The sequence below is a fragment of the Rhipicephalus microplus genome, chromosome 1, assembly GCF_043290135.1.
Source record: "Rhipicephalus microplus isolate Deutch F79 chromosome 1, USDA_Rmic, whole genome shotgun sequence".
Lineage (NCBI taxonomy): Eukaryota > Metazoa > Arthropoda > Arachnida > Ixodida > Ixodidae > Rhipicephalus > Rhipicephalus microplus.
Window position 1 is genome coordinate 200,538,612 of NC_134700.1, and position 18,653 is coordinate 200,557,264.

An 18,653-nucleotide genomic window follows, 5' to 3' on the forward strand; every position below is an offset into this window, starting at 1 on the left:
GTGCGTCGAACACAAGCACGAAAGGTAGCAGCGCGTGGTCTGTGTGAAGCACATGTATAGAAGACTCACTCACCCGCGCAGGCAGCTGCTCTTGTAGCTGACCTTGAGGAAGTCGGGTGCGTTGTCCTGGAGGACCACTTCTGAACGAATTTTCTGCGGTCATGAAATGAGAGTGTGACACCATTGAATGACCACATGGACCGCACGTCCGAAGCATACATACTTCTATTGGGACATCACCCGAATGAACATGCGTATAAGCTGTTAACATTAAGCGCATATGTGGTGTTGCCGGTCGCATTCACAACAGCCCCAATTCCAACCACGAAAACCATCACTCAACACGGCAGCGTCGAGAAAAAGCCCTGCTGAAACGCATCGCAAAACTTATGCGCGTTCTAAGCAGGCCTGTAGCCAATAATCTTCAGGGGATGACACTTGCTGAAGGCCTTGCCTATTTGAAGACGGAACCTATGTTTCAGTTATTATTACAGCCCCCACCACACACACACAAAGCAAAATTGTGGGTCAAACACTCCCCCTCCTCCTCCTCCTCCCTTTGTTTTTAGGGGCGAAGCTCGTCAGGCCGTGGGTCGTTCCCTCCTCAGTATGTAGTACGCAACCACCACTAGACTATGACTTGCTCTACAGATGGCGTTGTGTGTATAAGTCCTTGGTGCGATGATGTTTATTAGAACAGAGGAGTCGAAACGAGGTCGCGACGGAAAATGGGCGAACAGCAAGTCTGACAAAGGCGGCACAGGTTCTCGCGCAATCAGAGCACGGGCTTTTCGTTGTCTTCGGAAGGCGCATACGCGTTGGTGCGTATGCTCCACTACAATACCCCCGGGGTGAAGGGTAGCCATCCTGGCGACTCAGGGAGTAGGCACAATGAGGGGGTCGTAGTAGGGCTTGAGACGGTCGACGTGTACGGTCTCGCGTCCTCGATGGCGCAAATCTGGTGATTGTGTTAATGGCTCGATGACGTAATTCACCGGGGAGGTCGCGTCAATGACACGGTAGGGACCATGGTACCGGGCCAGAAGTTTAGAAGACAGGCCAGGAACGTGCGGGGGCACCCAAAGCCACACAAGGGAGCCAGCACGAAATGTAGGAGCTATGCGGTGAGCGTCGTCGTGTCGAGTCTTTTGTAGGCCTTGAGCATCACTTGTCAGAGACCGAGCCAACTGACGGCAGTCTTCAGCGTATCTGGCGACTTCCGAAAGCGGGGAGCACTCAGATGCATCAGGGCGATACGGTAGTATAGTATCGAGTGGGTGGGAAGGTTCGCGGCCGTACAATAGAAAGAACGGGGAAAAACCGGTAGTCGCTTGCGTCGCGGTGTTATAAGCGAAGGTAACAAAGGGCAATACAGCGTCCCAGTTAGTGTGGTCGGAGGAGGTGTACATCCTCAGCATGTCGCCAAGTGTGCGGTTGAACCGCTCAGTAAGACCATTTGTCTGTGGATGGTATGCGGTAGATTTCCGGTGGATAATGTTGCATTCAGCGAGGATAGCTTGGATGACCTCCGACAGGAACACTCGACTCCTATCACTGAGTAATTCCCGCGGAGCACCATGGCGTAGAATGAAGCTGCGTAGAATGAAGAGTGCAACTTCGTGGGCGGTTGCTGCCGGTAGAGCTGCAGTCTCAGCGCAGCGTGTCAGATGATCGACTCCGACAATAATCCACCGGTTTCCAGAGATACTATATGGGAGGGGGCCATAGAGGTCTATACCCACGCGGTCAAATGGGCGAGCCGGGCACGGGAGCGGCTGTAACATGCCAGTAAGGTGCCGCGGAGGTGTCTTGTTCTGTTGGCAAGTGGTGCAAGACTGAACGTATTTCTGCACAAAACGATACATTCCTCGCCAGTAATAGCGTTGGCGCAGCCTTTCGTAGGTTTTCAGGACACCTGCGTGAGCACTTTGGGGATCTGCATGGAAATTAATGCAGATGTCAGAGCGCATATGAGTTGGGACAGCAAGGAGCCACTTCCGACCACCAGGCATGTAGTTACGGCGGTACAGAATGTTGTCTCGTAAGGAAAAGTGGGCTGCTTGCCGGCGTAGCGCTCTCGTGGAAGGGACAGCAGACGGATCGGTAAGGTAGTCGACTAACAAGGCAAGGTGTGGGTCTTTACGCTGCTCCGAAAGCATGTCAGTCGTGTCGAGTGGTGACAAGGTGGTAAAAAGGGGAGACAGAGAAGCCACATCTGGTGTTAATGGCGATCGCGAAAGTGCATCGGCATCCGCATGCTTGCGACCGGAACGATATACGACACGGATGTCGTATTCTTGCAATCGAAGTGCCCAACGCCCCAGGCGTCCGGACGGGTCTTTCAAGGTGGACAGCCAACATAGAGCGTGGTGGTCTGTGACCACGTCGAAAGGACGGCCGTAAAGGTACGGGCGAAACTTCGTCAACGCCCAGATTATGGCCAAACACTCCTTCTCTATCACGGAGTAATTCAATTCAGCCTTCTTGAGAGCGCGACTTGCATAGGCGACTACGTATTCAGCTTGGGTGCCTTTCCGTTGTGCCAAAACTGCACCAAGACCGATGCCACTTGCATCGGTGTGAATTTCTGTGGCCGCAGCAGGGTCGAAGTGACGAAGCATAGGTGGTGAGGTCAGCAGGCGGCGCAGCTGGCGAAATGCGTCGTCACATGCAGGTGACCATGCAGATATGCCTTTGCTGTTGGAAAGCAGACTCGTGAGAGGTGCGATGATGGACGCGAAGTTGCGCACGAAGCGACGAAAGTAGGAGCAGAGACCGACGAAACTTCTTAGGGCTTTCAGTGATGTGGGCAACGGAAAGTCAGCGACAGCTCGAAGCTTATCGGGATCCGGAAGAACACCGTCTCTGGTGATGACGTGTCCCAAGATGGTTAGTTTTCGTGCTGCGAAGTGGCACTTCTTGGAGTTAAGTTGTAGGCCTGCAGAAGTTAGACACGTCAGAATCTCTTGGAGGCGAGCAAGATGTGTCGGGAAATCAGATGAAAAGACTACGATGTCGTCCAGGTAACATAAGCAGGTTTTCCACTTGTGGGCACGCAAGATGGTGTCGATCATGCGCTCAAATGTGGCAGGCGCGTTGCAGAGCCCAAATGGCATGACTTTGAACTCATATAGGCCATCCGGCGTTACAAAGGCTGTTTTAGGGCGATCACATTCAGCCATTGGCACCTGCCAATACCCACAACGCAGATCCAAAGATGTAAAGTACTCGGCGCCTTGTAAACAGTCAAGAGCATCGTCTATTCGTGGTAGCGGGTAGACATCTTTTTTCGTAATATTGTTTAAGCGGCGATAGTCCACGCAAAATCGTACGGTGCCATCTTTTTTCTTGACCAGAACCACAGGTGATGACCAAGCGCTTTGAGAAGGCTGTATGACTCCACGTTTAAGCATGTGGTGGTGGTGCGATAGTGGTGGTGCGTCCCAAAGCAGGTTCTTGAAAGTCGAAAAAAGAACGAAACTTGTTAAGGAGAGCAACAAGTTGGCGGCGATGCGAGAGGGGAAGGTCTGCGTCAATAGCATTGTCGAAGGCTGACGAACTTGATGGCTCAGACGCATGAGTGATTGCAGCAATGTGACATGGCGTTTCGTCGGGAAGAATAATATCATCGATATGGTCGACAGGTTGCACATATCCTAACGTTTCACCACGAAGTAAGCCAATGGGGTAGTTGCAGTGGTTGGTGACCAGCATTACGGTTAAACCAGACGCAATTGTAAGAACAGCAAATGGGAGAACGATGCCCTTGCGTTCAGTAAAAACCGGAGATGGCGTAAACACCACCGTGCCGTCAGGTTGCGCCAGACATGAAAGGCTAATAGGGACCGAAGCTTCAGGAGGCAAGGTGATGTCGTCATCAGCGATGACTTTGCAGAGCAGAGGAGAGCGGTCGGGTGGTGGAAATTCACATGTTGGCACAAGGGACACTTCGGCACGGGAACAATCGATGATAGCTTCATGACGTGATAAGAAATCCCAACCCAGGATAAGGTCATGAGAGCAAGATGGTAGAACAAAAAACTGTACGACGTACAAAACGTCTCGGATGACGACGCGCGCCGTACACACAGCCGAGGGATGAATGCGTTGCGCGCTAGCCCTGGACAGCACCAAGCCACTGAGGGATGTGGTCACTTTCTTCAGTTTCCTACAAAAGTTTGCGTTCATCACAGAAACGGCGGCCCCGGTATCAATTAACGCTAATGTGGCGACTCCCTCAACATTGACGTCAAGAACATTTTGCGGCGAAATTGGAGGCCTTGGGAATTGCGCACAAGTTGCAGTTCTTGCCTCCGGAACTGCACTGATTAGTTTCCCTCCTCAAGAGGTGGTCGACGACGCATAGGTGATGGCGATCGGCGACGAGGTGATGGGAAACGAGCAGTCGATGGGTGGCGATCCGAGTCGGAGTGCCTCTGTTCATATGCAGACGTGGTGGTCTGCTGCGGTGCGTAGGTAGGTGCTCCGAAGTATGCGTGCGCAGGCGTGGGACGGCGGCGGCAGAAGCGCGCAATGTGGCCAGCGATGCCACACGCGAAGCAGATGGGACGATTGTCTCGGGTGCGCCACTCATTAGATGGACGGAAAAAGCGAGGTGGGGGCCTGTAGACTGGAGGCGAGGCCGGAGGAGGTGGAGCCGATAAGGCGACTGGATGCGGTGGGGGCCGCGCGACCACAGCCGCGTAGCTGAGAGGTGAAGGCGGCGCAGTTGGTGCGTAGACAGCAGTTGAGAGATCAGATGGCACCGAAGTGCACGGGTAAGAGGCCGGAACTGTAGGGAGTGCATTGCAAATTTCAGTGCGTATGGCCTGCTGCATATTCGAAGGGAGGCTTGTCGTGGGCGCGTCACTATGCGGCAGCAGGGAAAGCTGTCGGGCGACTTTCTCCCTGATGAAGTCTTTAATCTGGTTCGACAGAGTTCCTTGATGAACGTTGCCATTGGCGAGTGCGACGACCGAGATCGAATCTGGTGATGGGACACTCTGTCGGGCGATGGAACGCTGACGACGCAATTCATCGAAGCTCTGGCACAGGCTTACGAGAACTGCCACCGTGGTCGGGCTCTTCGCCAGCAACATCTGGAATGCGCCATCCTCGATGCCTTTGAGAATATGTCGAATTTTCTCTTCTTCAGGCATGGATGAGTTAACACGCCTGCAGAGGTCGAGCACATCCTCAATATAGCTAGTAAAGGTCTCACCAGGTTGCTGGGCTCGATGGCGCAGACGCTGGTCAGCGCGGAGCTTGCGGACCTCTGGTCGGCCGAACGCTTCGGTCACGAGGGTCTTGAAGGTGGACCAGCTGGCGATGGCGGTTTCGCGGTTGGTGAACCATAGCTTGGCGACGTCAGCCAAGTAAAAGATGACATAGGTAAGCTTAGAGTCGTTGTCCCATTTGTTGCTGGCACTCACGCGTTCGTACAAGGAGAGCCAGTCTTCGACGTCTTGCTCACCACTGCCGCTGAAGATTGGTGGGTCCCGCTGACGGGTGGCACCGGGGCAGGTCGACGGGGCAGCCGATGGTGCTGGCTGTGCTGGGATGGGCTGGTTGGCGACTGCGTCAGTCATGTTGTACGGTAGTCTTTCGGCCAACTTGCGAGAGCGGAGCTCCAGGTCTGCTTAGGGATGTCAGCAGCCTCCACCAAATGCGATGATGTTTATTAGAACAGAGGAGTCGAAACGAGGTCGCGACGGAAAATGGGCGAACAGCAAGTCTGACAAAGGCGGCACAGGTTCTCGCGCAATCAGAGCACGGGCTTTTCGTTGTCTTCGGAAGGCGCATACGCGTTGGTGCGTATGCTCCACTACATTGGGAATAATATAACAAGATTGCGCTACTGGTTTTATCAGCGTATCCACGGAGTGAATTATGAGTGGGGTGAAGCGTCTGTCCGTCCACGTGTCCAGCCATCCATGCATCCATCCGTTCGACCGTCCATTCATCCGTCCGTCCGTGAGTCTATCCGTGCTTCTGTTAGTCCGTGCTTTCGTCCGTTCGTCTGTATGTCCATCCGTGCTTCTGTCCGTCCATCCGTACGTCCGTCAGTGTCTGTCTGTTAGTCCGTGCTTCTGTCCGTCCGTCTGTCCGTGAATCCATTCATGCTTCCGTCCGTCCGTTCGTCCGTCCGTCCGTGCTTCTGTCTGTGCTTCCATTCATCTGTCCTTGAGTCCGCCCGTGCTTCTGTCCATCCGTCCGTGCCTCTGTCCAACCGCCAGTTCAGACGCATGGACGGATGGACACACGGTCGGACGGACGCTCCGCCCCACTCATCATGATTAACTCCGTGTATATGCTGTGATCTTTTGAAATTTTCATGGGTTTATTCACCACGCTGCATCAATCCACTTTCATTTGTCAAGTATTCGAGGCACAAGAAATGCGTATAAAAGAGTCGAAAGTGTTGAGCGCTCTCAGGTGATGAACAAGTCGCTAATATAAGTTTCGTCCACCATACGCGACTCCTTAGGCCCTCAATCCTTCTTACATCTCTCATACGAAACACCGACATCGTAGAAGCGGGAATCGACACTCCACGTGCACGCCATTTGGGACGTTCAGCGCAGGACTCACGTAGTACTGGTCCCGGACGAGCTGGACGATGTTCGAGGAGTCGCCGGCGAGCGTGCCCACGGAGGATCCGTCGATGAACGAGCTGAGCGTGTCGTACACGCCGAACGCCTTCTCGGGAACCGCGAAGATCAGGTTGATCTTGTTCTGCTGCACCACGCGCACGATCTGGCTCAAGGATGGGTAGTCCTGCGGAAGATGAGACAATAGTTGTATTACGTATGTTACCTATTACTACGTGCAAGTAATTGAATGCTGTATTATACTGTTCTGTATTATGTAGTACCTTTAGAGCCCATATACCTGCAGTTTATCTGCGGAGGCTACTGAGTACGGAATATTTCCACGACCGTACGTCTGTGGAACCGCAGTAAGTTATACGGGTAACACAAAATACGATTACGCGTATAATTTACTGCGCGTGGGACCTTTACCACGGAACGATTTACCACTGGACCCGCAAGCACTCGCAAGGCATCGACGAAACACGAATTCCATGGCTGTGCCCGGCCGTTACGATGATACCGTATCATCCAATAGCCTGCTCAGACATCCTATATTGATACCCAAGCGAAAGTGCAAACGCCAGGGGGGAGAGGGGGGCTTGCCCCTTCTCTCCCAAAAATTTGTATGGCGTGGGGGAGGAGCGCTTTATTCTGGACGAATAATAAAATAAGGTGTGTTTCAAGACCTTCAACAAAAGCAACCTACCCACCCCCACTTCCTCAAAAAAAAAAAAATAATCCTGGCTGCGGGTCTGTGTCCAGTAAATATAAGAAGAAAACGAAAGAAAAAAAAAAGAACGCAGCAGCCTCCTCGCATAAAGGCTTATAAATAGAAGAAGAATGGAAGAAGAATAGGACAAGAATAGAAGAAGAATAGAAGAAAAAGTGAGGAACTCTGACACGGGGCGCACACACCTTGAAGAGCAAACGCGCACAGTTTTCAGTGTCGCGCGCGCTGGCTCACACGCATCGCTCGAGCATTTATGGAAACGAAAGCACACATTTGCGCAGATTTCTCGAGGGCAAAAGGAAAGAAAAAAAAATGAAGCGTAAGAAGAAACAGTCGGTGTAACAGCGCCGTAGGGCACCGCACTCAAAAGCGACCCATTTCACACGCAAGTGAGGGTGGGTATACATGCTCGCTCCTTCTACACGTGTAATGACGGCGAGCCTTGATTGCGCGGCTTCAATTACGAGTACCGTGTGCTGCACTCCGTGGAATACAATGGAGGTATAACGCACCTGTTCCTTACTCTCCGAGTAGAAGCCGTCCTCGTCCAAGTGGCACTGCTCGTCGTTACGCTTGACAGCGCCTCCGAGCTGAAAGAGATTTTGCGTGAGAAAAAGCAGAAATCGGGAATTCAGTCCAGAAAGCTGCAGCTTCTAGAGTATCCACACGAATGTGGGTCACACGTCGTTCACCTTCAGCGTCAAAGCCTATTAGTTCGAAACGAGGTTAGGGCGGTAATTGGAGAGCGATGTACTTGGATTAGCGTGAACATTTATTGCTTTTTAGTTTATACTCTCGATTTATACAGTCGAAGGACGGTGAACCTAACAGCATGAACACGAGGAGACGCATTGCATGGCGATAGCAATGGACCGCATACAAGTCGCGGGTACGAACCCTACCCCGACGTTCTCGATTCGATGGAGGCGATATATGCTAGAGCAGGTCCATGTACTGCACACGCGATGTCAGTACAGGTTAATGAACACCCAACGGTCGAAATTTCCACCTACGGCGAGCTTCTTAATCATCATCGTGGTATTGGTACGTAAAGCGCGAAAGGTTATCAAAGTAATCGTATCCATACGACTGACAAGTATGCATAAACAAAACGCTTTATTGGCAATACAAGAATACGAAATGCGCGACATAGAAATGGAACAAAACACAATCGTAAGTGGCCACGGCTTCAGAGATCCGAATGCGAAGGACATGCCTATATATGCGTACAGAAAAATAGGCAGTATTCGAAAACGTTAAAAAATATATAGTAAGTTCCACATGAATGTTCGCCAAGATTTATCGTGGGTTAAACTATAGGTTAGGTTATGCTAGCACACGTGAGGCTGAGACGACGCGTGCTCGGAAATTCCCACGTCTGAACCAACCCGATTCAGACCCACTGAAAGGCCAGGTATGAAGCATTGTTCACGCACCAGTCCATCGCCGGCGGAGTGGAAGATGGAGTCCGTGGCGAAGAGCAGGATCTTCCTGGACCTCTGGCTCCAGCCCACGGCCTCCTGCAGGGGAAATTGTGCGACAAGCGTCAATGGCAGTTCAATACGCGACCAAGGCAGTGACCGAGGCGTGTTTCCCCACCTTGCAGACGACGGCTTGCATGATGGCGTCGAAGCCACCCTCAGCATTGTCCAGGTTGCCGGACAGTCCGGCAGAGGACACTTTCTCCTGCAGACCACGAGAGGGAGAAAGTATAGGGACTAGAGAATTGAGTCGTCGACGCTTGAGTCACTTGAGCCGCATGGCACGAGCAGAAAAAAACTGGACGAAGCGTCGGTTCTTCTGGTGCCTAGGGTTTTTCGCACTGGTTTGCAGTCGTGACACAAGCTAGCCAGACTCTATTTTAACGATGACTCCCAGAGAGTCACGTGCAAACTCATTTAGACCCATCATTCGAAATTCTGTACAACACTGTAGTATTTAAAAGATCACATCGCAACGAGCGATTAAAATCGTAATTGAGCCAAGAACAGCGCATACCAGTTCTCTGGCGTTATATATACAACAATTCGTTTTACAAAGAGTGTCACTGTTCGTCCAGCGTGAATTATTTTAAGTCATGGCCTTTCTTTTCATGAGTACTTGTCCCAAAGAGTACTTTTTTTTTTGCATGCAGGTTATATGCGCACCAACCAAATCACTTCATTTTTTTACAATTTCTTTACGACAAAGGCGAAACCATGCATAAACTGCAGACTGCATAATCTGTAACTATACAAGGAACCCTGTTATAGCTCAGCTCAGACCCAGCCTTTCTCATTACACGTGCACACGCTTCACACAGGATACTTCCTCTGAGCACGCTTTAAAAACAGGCATATTGAGCTGATATATTCGTATACTGTATGTACGCCACGTACGGTGAAGAGGCTGCTGTTCGACGTGAGCGCCAACTGGTGGTGGAAGCCGTAGGGCGGGTCACATTCGGTGTCGTGGCACGGGTTCCGCAGCCTGCGACACATGACGTGGTCGAATGCACGGTAGTATATTCAAGTTATACACGCAGCGCGGTGCATTATGAAAGAAAGAGATAACCTGCCTGTCATGCAGCAAGACAAGCAGACGCACGTTCAAAATTGAGCAGAAACCACCGGTGAAAACATGCCGACGTAAAAGCGACCATCCACACAGTGCGACCCAGTCGTTTTCTTTATTGGTGAAAATGGTACGATTTTGTTTTTACAGAAACGAGCATGCCTCGGTGTAGCGTTAGATAATTGTTTCACGGTGTCGTTTCGTACAGAACGGAGTCATTGACCGGCACACCCTCACGTTACTATCGCACAAGTGGACAGCGCATCCTCTTCTTCAAGAACTCTAAATATAGTCGGCGTTTCCGCAGCGAACTCGAGCGGCAGCTGAAGAGGCCGCCCCTGGGGTCGGCATCTCTTGCATCGGCAGCGAAAGCCTCCAGCAACCTACTCCGAAACAGGGGAAAGAGCAAAAGCGCTTGAAGTTATTTCCTTTAAAAGAAAGACTAAACACTGCATGTATGCGCAAGCAGGATGCGCTATGCGTGCGGCAGGCACGTTCCTGCACCCTACGCTAAATTTCTTGTATCAACACTTCCCCCAAGTAGTCTTCTCCGAGACGCTTACCGCCCCCTGCTCTATCATATACACAATGGCGTCAGCACTATACCGATGTTGCCAAACTGTCGTGAAAAGGTACGGACGGCTAAGTACCTCAAAAACGACGCGGCTTTTTTATCAGTGCGAAAGATAAGAGGGCGAGCTCGTGCTCTGAACTATATACAAACGCAAAGAGCGAGGAGTCGCCATCTTGTTGAGTCCAAGGAGCAATGGTCGAGACGGCGCGCAGTATGACAAGCCCTGCATGGCGCCGGGCGTGAGCGGCGAAGTATTTGCTCTGAGCGATAAGCTGACAAGAGGTCTGTCGGTATTTGACAGCCATGCAGCCTGCCGAAGTGAGGGGCAGGAGAGGTGGGTTGGGACAAAGTCGAAGACAGAAAGCAAGCGTGGCAGCGCAAGAAGACCTCCTCACCTGGCAGGCGTGGTGTCGACGTACGGCAGCACCACCTTGTCGATGAACGAGCCGAAACCGAGGCGGAAGTTTTTCGTCACGTTCAGCATGTTCTGCACTGCGAAATGGCACGCCGAATAGATCCACTCAGAATCCACTCAGAATACAGAGAAGCATAGATACAGCCTATAAACATTCATTAGTACATACGTACCCTCTGTCTTCAAACTTTGACCACAGGCTTACCGTTGTGATCAATCTGAACTCTTAATCAAAGCTTGGTGGTGTAAACACATGCTAATTCTCGCTCCGCCGCGGTGATCCAGTGGCTAAGGTACTCGGCTACTGACCCGCATGTGCCGGGATCAAATCCCGGCTGCGACGACTGCATTTCCGATGGAGGCGGAAATGTTGTAGGCCCGTGTGCTCAGATTTGGGCGCAAGTTAAAGATCCCCAGGTGGTCGAAATTTCCGGAGCCCTCCACTACGGCGTCTCTCATAATCATAGCGTGGTTTTGGGACGTTAAATCCCACATATCACCATCACATGCTAATTCTCAGTGTATATTGCATAGTGTTACAGCTCCAAGCATGTTTGAACTTCATGCAGGCGGGAGCGATTTACTCAAAATACCTCTAATTCGATTCGGAGCCCCTGTGGTCCTTCAGCGTGCCCAAAGCGCAGCACACGAGTTTATATCTTACTCTCTCCAATCTGGGAACCGAAGCAGTGGCGTTGTGCTATAAACATGATCACCTTTTCATCATATGGCCATCTGCTCCTCCTCCAGCAACTCACCCTGTCCCGCACGAGCTGATTGGCCCATACGGTGCGTTACCGTTTCGACCACCGCCGTGATCAGGTGTTCCGCAACTACAGAAGCCTGGAGGCCAGTGTTTACGTAGTGGTGGTACATAGGCAGCAACGCAGCGGTAGATTTATTCGTGCAAAGACGGCTTCATTTATAAGGTTAAACAAAACACACGCAATGCATGACGGGCGCGCTGCAGAACCAAGTGAACACGACGATATATATATACAGAAAACAGCTGCAGCTGCCGTGCAAGACGCGACACGTGTTTTGCGACTATAACGGGTGTACATATCTCCGCAGATGCAAGCCAAGCCGGTTTGAGATACGCCAGTCGCCGCAGGTCGCGCCGCTCGACTCTGCGAAGCTGCGTACGCGCGAACCATTGCCGGCTTATCTTGGCAGCGACCTTCGAAAACATGCATGTACGGACTCTGAATTACGCAATAAATAACAGCGCTCGCGCTTGAAAGAACGTTGTGAGCGCGGAGGAGAAACGCAGCTTAGGCAAGATCGACGTCAGTTTTTTTTTTTTTTTTTCATTACAGTGCAGGTTTTGGAAACCTCGGCGCGGTGGCGCCAGGGTTGTATGCTATGCAGGCCAATGTTTTCATTGAAAACAACGCATCGGCGTAAACAAGACTGAGATAGGCGTCGGCGTTGACCATGTTCCGGAGTCACGCATACATGCGTGACCCGTACAGAGGACAGCTATATAGTGTATACGTGAACGCGCCGTTACTGTTTCGTGCACTGTTGCCGTGTGTCCGAAAATAGAAAAAATATATAGAGAGATACATTTTTTTTAACCTGCACATAAGGTGCTGTGCGATGTACTATGACATGTCGCCTCTGTTGAAACGCGACAGCCAAGGCCGGGGTCAGACCTGCGCCCGTGAGCCCGGACGCCATGAAGCAGGGTAACGATACGTTGTACTCCGCGACGGTACGAGACAAGCGGGCAGTTTACGTTGGATTCTCCATCGCGGAAACTCAGCGCGGTTGCGGTGTTATTGCTCAGATTGCTCGTTCACTGCGCCACCTGCTGCTCGAAAGTTGCAACGCAAAGACATACATCATCGTCTGTTTAATCTGTGTACAGAGTGTTTCCGTTGCTGGACGCAAATGAAGCGACGTCTCGTCTCTAGGCGTACCGAAGGGCAAGCTTGAACACAACGAAGCCGTCGATTTCACCAAACAAAGGAGAAGAGAGCAATCAGCGAGCACTCGAATCACCGTCTAAGTGTATCACGCACGAACGAACATGTTACGAAAATTCAACGAACAACGTGCGCATAGACGTGCGCAAGGCTCCCCCATCAAAAGTGGGGAAGGTGTTATGCCAGCAACGCCCCCTCCTTCTTTCTACTAAATCAAAGCTGGTCAAAATATAGGGCAGACTTTGCCCCCCCCCCCCCCCCCCTATTCTTATGGATGACTATAGGGGGCGGCCTCCTCTGCGCGGACGCCTGTGCACGCGTGCGTTTCACCTGATTTTCCACGTGAAAGGTGGCGCAGAACAGTGTAATGCAGAAGAGGTTGTCATGACGATTACGCGACAAGCTATAGATTTCTTCTCTCTCTGCTTTTGTGTCCTCGCGCTATTGTAAAAATCTGGACGATAGCTTCTGTCGCGGATAGACGACGATGTTGCTAGGCGTAAACCAAGCAGGCTTTTGTACGGGGTCTTTAAGCGAAATCTCACACGTAAGTTTTCAAGGTTGCCCAGAAGCTCTGTATGTACCAACGTTCTCCCGCAGCTGATGTGATCACATTAAGCAATTATGAATTCGCTCTCGGAGTGCTGGGTTCTTCGCGAAGAGCTTTTATGACGCCGTAACGTAACGTAATACACTTCCTATATGGTATACATTACGATTACGTCAATGGAAAGGACAAGTGCTTACATTTAGGATGGATTGATCGATGGTGGAACTTATAGTCTAGAAAGATGCGCGCAGTGGGCTTCTCGCTCCCACATTTGGGACGGGTAGGCTGACCGCCACAACATCGTAGGCTCTCTGCACGGCCTAAAGCTGATCCCGGGGATTCTGACGGCAAGGCACCACTGCGCTTGGTTGAAAGCCCAGTGACGAGGAGAATCGGCCCGAGCATGTGCTCTGAATTGAGTACTTCCCACAACGGGGGCACGAACTGCTAATGTATACGTATCTGGCTAGATGTTATGAAGTAAGACAAGATTTCGATGTGAATCCCTTTGTATGGGAGTCTAAGCATCATTGCCTGCAGGATCTGTGTAGTTCTCTCTGATGAGGGGGTTCAAACCTCTTAGTTTGGCGGTTATTTTCTTACTGTTAGGATTTCTGCCTCAATACATGTTCTGCAGCCCATAAAAAATCACGGTTCAGCGACACAGTGAATGCAGTAGGCAACGACCAAAAAGGAAAAAAAATTCTAAGCAAATAGTTGAGAGGGCGCGTCTATGACTTTCGTCAATGAAGCGATGAGAGCAGCGTCCACTCCTTAGCAGCTGCCTCGGAGTCAACCCGTAAGAACATGACAGTTTCCTACGAAATCAAATAATTGCAGACGATGGCACTTGTTCGGCTTGGCGTTGCACTCTGGCCCTTTGCAAGTGTTCTAATAATATGCATACGTGACGTGTGAGCTCACGCGAGGCATGCCGTTGCACATAAACAACGCCTGCCTGGCACTTTCAAAATACGGTGAAAAACGCCGAAGGAGAGAAAGTGCGTGTTACACCCATGCCGTGTGGCAAGTCGGAAGTCACAAAAAAGCATTCCGAATGCTCTCTTTTTTTTAAGAGCTTATGGCAGGTTAACCACATCGCAGCGCGTATGTTGAGACCGAGAGAAATACGATGAAAATTTGCTTGCAAAGGTACATATACTCTAAATTCATCAAACAGGTTGAGGACTCGCTCTCTAGTTTTCGTGCCGACCGGTTGTGCCCCCGCGATCTCCGACGACAGCGCAGGTCTGGCCGACTAGGCTCGCCCAACGCAATCTCCTGACGCCGACAAGAGCTATCGCCGAGTGGTGCCCTGTCCTCAGACTACTGCGACCATGTCCATCTTTTCTATCTCCTCTTTACTTCCGTCGTTTTCTGTCGTTCGCTGTCCCTGCTCCTCGCTCTCTCCTTCCTCTGTCTACTTCTTTGGCTTTTAATACTATCCTTTTAATTCCTCCTTACCACCATCCCTCGTGAGCTACTGTTGAGGTGTCGCACTCTGATGCAGACAGTTACGGGGCTCACTTTTCTCTTCTTTTCTCTTTAAGAATCACATAAGAATAAGAAACATGTTCACGACTTCTCGAGAGCTGGACTCACCCAGGTCATCGGCGAGCTCAGCCACCCTCTCCTTGTGCTCCTTCATGGAATGAGTGAGGTCCATGAGGTAGTACAGGTCCACCGGATAGTCCTCCGCCTGGCGGTAACGAACGGTAAACGTCTGCTTCGAACCTGCACCAAGGAAAACGTTCGTCAAAGTGCTTCTGCGATGGCTCCAATGAACTGAAACATTCCACCCATGTATTGACACAGTCAAAATAAAGGCAATTCTAAAACTGCGCACCACCAGGATTTCCATCGCTTGTTGGGGGCAGCCAGCCATCTTTGGCCGAGGCCCGCGGGTCAAGAGACGAGTTCGCAAACATTTCCTTTCGTGTATACGTTTTCACAATTGTCCGCAGGCTTTCGCTAATGGTATGTCTCCCATCGTGATTGGCTGGAATATCCTCTTACGAAAAGTTTTGCCGTAAGACATTTCTGTGAATACGGAACCAGGGGCACGGAACAAACATTTGTCAGGTGCTGTCGTACGCTTTCCACACACGCTTATCAGCAGCCGTGGCGCGAACCGAACCCAAAGACCCTATGCTAACCTGGCCAACAGGCAAATATAAAAGTTTTCCCGCAAATGTTTTGACGACAGGCAAATGTTTTCACGCTAAACACGAAACTGAACTGCGTATTTGGAATTACGACGATGCTATATATGTGACACACGAGAGCGAGATAAGATGGCGCGACGGCAAGGAGACGACCGTCCGGTGGGGAACCGTGAGTGGTTCTTGCAGCGAGAACCGCGTTTTGCAGACGTTATACCAGACGCTTTAGCTGTCGCGACCACTGAACCTTGAACACAGCACAACCAACACACCCACCTGGTCGAAGCGTGATGTGAACTTCTCCGGGCTGGAGCTGCACGTCTGACCCTGCCTTGTCAACGGGCTGCAACGAAAGACAAATACATACGTCATCGCTTACGCGGCATCAGTCCTTCGTCTTACGCATGTGGCTATAGAGTTACAGGAGGTGGGCAATTTTCCGTATATATTAAGTACATGCACGTGAAACACAGACAAACTATAGGAGTATATACGTAGTTGCTGTTTTAGTAGAACAAAGTTGCACCCATTTGTTTGTAAGTGAGTTTAAAGACCAAAACCTATGCCCTTTTTTAGTATTTCGTTAGGCCAAAAAGAAATGTTTTGTAATGTAGGGACAAATGCGGGCACTGCTGGAGCAACGACGAAGACGACGTTTGTTGTGGATCAGGGATGAGAACGAAGGCACTTTTGATGATATATAAAATGTATGCCCGACCTGTGTTAGAGTATGGCTGCGTTATTTTTTCTGGTGAGGCAGCCTGCAGGCTTCGGCCGCTCGTTCTATTCGAAAGAGAGCCCTTACGGTTCTGGTTAGGACTTCCGAAGTATACTGCAAAAGCAGTGTTATACCTTGAAGCACGAATACCAACCCCTTTATGTCGCTTTAACATTATTACTGTGCAGACATATTTACGATTATATGAAGCAATCTTTAACCCTGATCAAATTATTTTTATTTCCAATCCTGATCTATTCTTATCCGCGCATATGCCCAGATTTCACAAATCACAAATAGTATTTGTTCAATCGTTACTTGAGCCTCTAAATGTACAAGTTCGTGATCTGCTTCCTTTAAATGTGCAACAAATTTCTCCAGAAATTGTTTACCATGATGTCTTCCCAACTCACGCTAAACTATTACCTACAGGCACATTTAAGTACTCTACCAAACGAATGTCATTATTGCAACGGACGCATCGCAATCATATGAAAAATCAGGCGTTGAAATATATTGCCCCGTACTTGATTGGTCATTTTCACTTCACTTACCGAATTTTCTTCCTGTCTCCCTGGCTGAATTTATGGTAATAATGTTAGCTTTGCGCAAGGTAAATACTTCGATTCCAGTCGTAGCAATCATAACTGACTCATTATCAGTGTGGTCTTCTCTGTCCACATCCAGTTGCTCACCCATACTGAAACTTTTTAAATCATTTGTTCCCTGTCATCTCCGAAGTAGTCATTTAATCTGGGCACCAGGGTACAAAGGTTTGTTGTTAAACGAAATGGCTGATTCCCTTGCGAAGGCATCGCTTTCGACACCCATCATTCCTACTTTCCCACCTACAGTACACATTACGGTGACCCGATTTCGCACGTTTAAGATAAGGCAAAATATATCAGACCCTGCACTGACGGCTTCTCCAGAGTACAACCACTTGTTATTTCCCTGGCGCAGCGAGCTGTCTAATTCAAGGATGATGGAAGTTGTCATCACAAAATTTCGTTGCCGCGTGACCTCCCTCAATTTTCACTTGCATAGATCCGGTTTATTGAACTCCCCTATGTGCATTTACTGTAATCAAGAGGAAACGATTAGTCATTTTTATTATACTGTCGCCGTTTCCATTTATACAGAAAAAGTACACACACACACGCACACACACACACACACACACACACACACACACACACACACACACACACACACACACACACACACACACACACACACACACACTTAAAAAACTGGGCTTGCAATTACCAGAACCTGCTCTTCTTTCATTTGGAGCCTCTACACTGGGTTACAGCCACATGGATGTTTTATTCGCCGTTCAGGAATACATCACAGCGACTAAACGATCTTCTTGCTAAATTGGGGACTCACTACTTTTATCTTTATTCTTTTTTTTTTCTTCAAATTCGCAATTGGCACCTCAAATCACAATTAGCTAACTAACGCTTTTTAGGAACGAAGCAATGCAGAAAGTATCGGGCGAATTCACCTTATAATCGGCCAATCCCCTCCTTTGGGTACGAGCCATGTGCAGAGGAAACAACAACAACAACAACAACAACCACAACAACAACAACAACAACAACAACAACAACACGACTGGCTGCTGTCTCGTTGCGGTCCAGCACATTAAACGGTTGCCTTGCGTGGACGTCTAAAAGTATTCTTACAGTGTGTTTTTTAGTTGCAGATGAAAGTCACGCGGAACAACATTGAGGGTGCATCAGGCGAATGCGATCATAAACGGATCGCATCCATTGGGGGCTGCCAGCGTCCCGTTGTGAAGCGTGCGAAATGCTGCTCTCCCCGCGGCGCCAAGAAATGGGAGACCTGTCATTTACTCGGACGATGTTATATGCAATGAGCGATTCGTTGGGAGCATTGGCTTCCAATTACAAGGAACGCCTATATGTGTCCAAGGTCGCCTCCAATGGGAACTCCGCAATGGCCGCAAACCATTGTACAATTTTTTTATGAAGGATCCGGGAAGAATGCGCTATTCCAGACTTTCCCATGCACGTAAAAAGGCATACTAACAAGCCCATGCTGTCACGATGACCGATGCGCTTACTTGGTTGTGTATTAGTCTAATTCTTAGAGTTCAGGCTCCCCATTCCCACGCCCGCCTACCCCAATTTTTTTTCTTCTGAAAACTGATTTTAGTGAAATTTTTGCAAAGCGACATGAGAATATATAGTTCGCTCAATTAGACATAAACGCAAAAGAATACACGCTGTGGTTCACTACGATTTTATTGGCACCACTTCCGTCACGGAAATCATGGTCTTCTTTCGCAATTTCAGTTCCCGCGACACATATTTCGAAAGCTCAGCTGAGAAAAGTCTCTTAGACAAGCTCAGCTAAAATATCTATCTATCTATCTATCCATCCATCTATCTATCTATC

General features: G+C 49.9%; 1 protein-coding gene across 1 annotated transcript in view; it reads right to left on the reverse strand.

Moving 5' to 3' along the window:
* LOC119159730 (integrin beta-PS) overlaps nucleotides 1-18,653 on the reverse strand; it is a 59,477-nt gene that overhangs the window by 14,036 nt on the left and 26,788 nt on the right. Inside the window, exons 4-12 of the mRNA XM_037412576.2 lie at nucleotides 15,785-15,851; nucleotides 14,949-15,080; nucleotides 10,846-10,942; nucleotides 9,702-9,792; nucleotides 8,923-9,009; nucleotides 8,760-8,843; nucleotides 7,836-7,913; nucleotides 6,592-6,777; nucleotides 74-153 (exon numbers count right to left, since the gene is read on the reverse strand). Of these exons, the coding sequence (XP_037268473.1) occupies nucleotides 74-153; nucleotides 6,592-6,777; nucleotides 7,836-7,913; nucleotides 8,760-8,843; nucleotides 8,923-9,009; nucleotides 9,702-9,792; nucleotides 10,846-10,942; nucleotides 14,949-15,080; nucleotides 15,785-15,851 (902 nt within the window). The remainder of the gene's footprint in view (nucleotides 1-73; nucleotides 154-6,591; nucleotides 6,778-7,835; nucleotides 7,914-8,759; nucleotides 8,844-8,922; nucleotides 9,010-9,701; nucleotides 9,793-10,845; nucleotides 10,943-14,948; nucleotides 15,081-15,784; nucleotides 15,852-18,653) is intronic.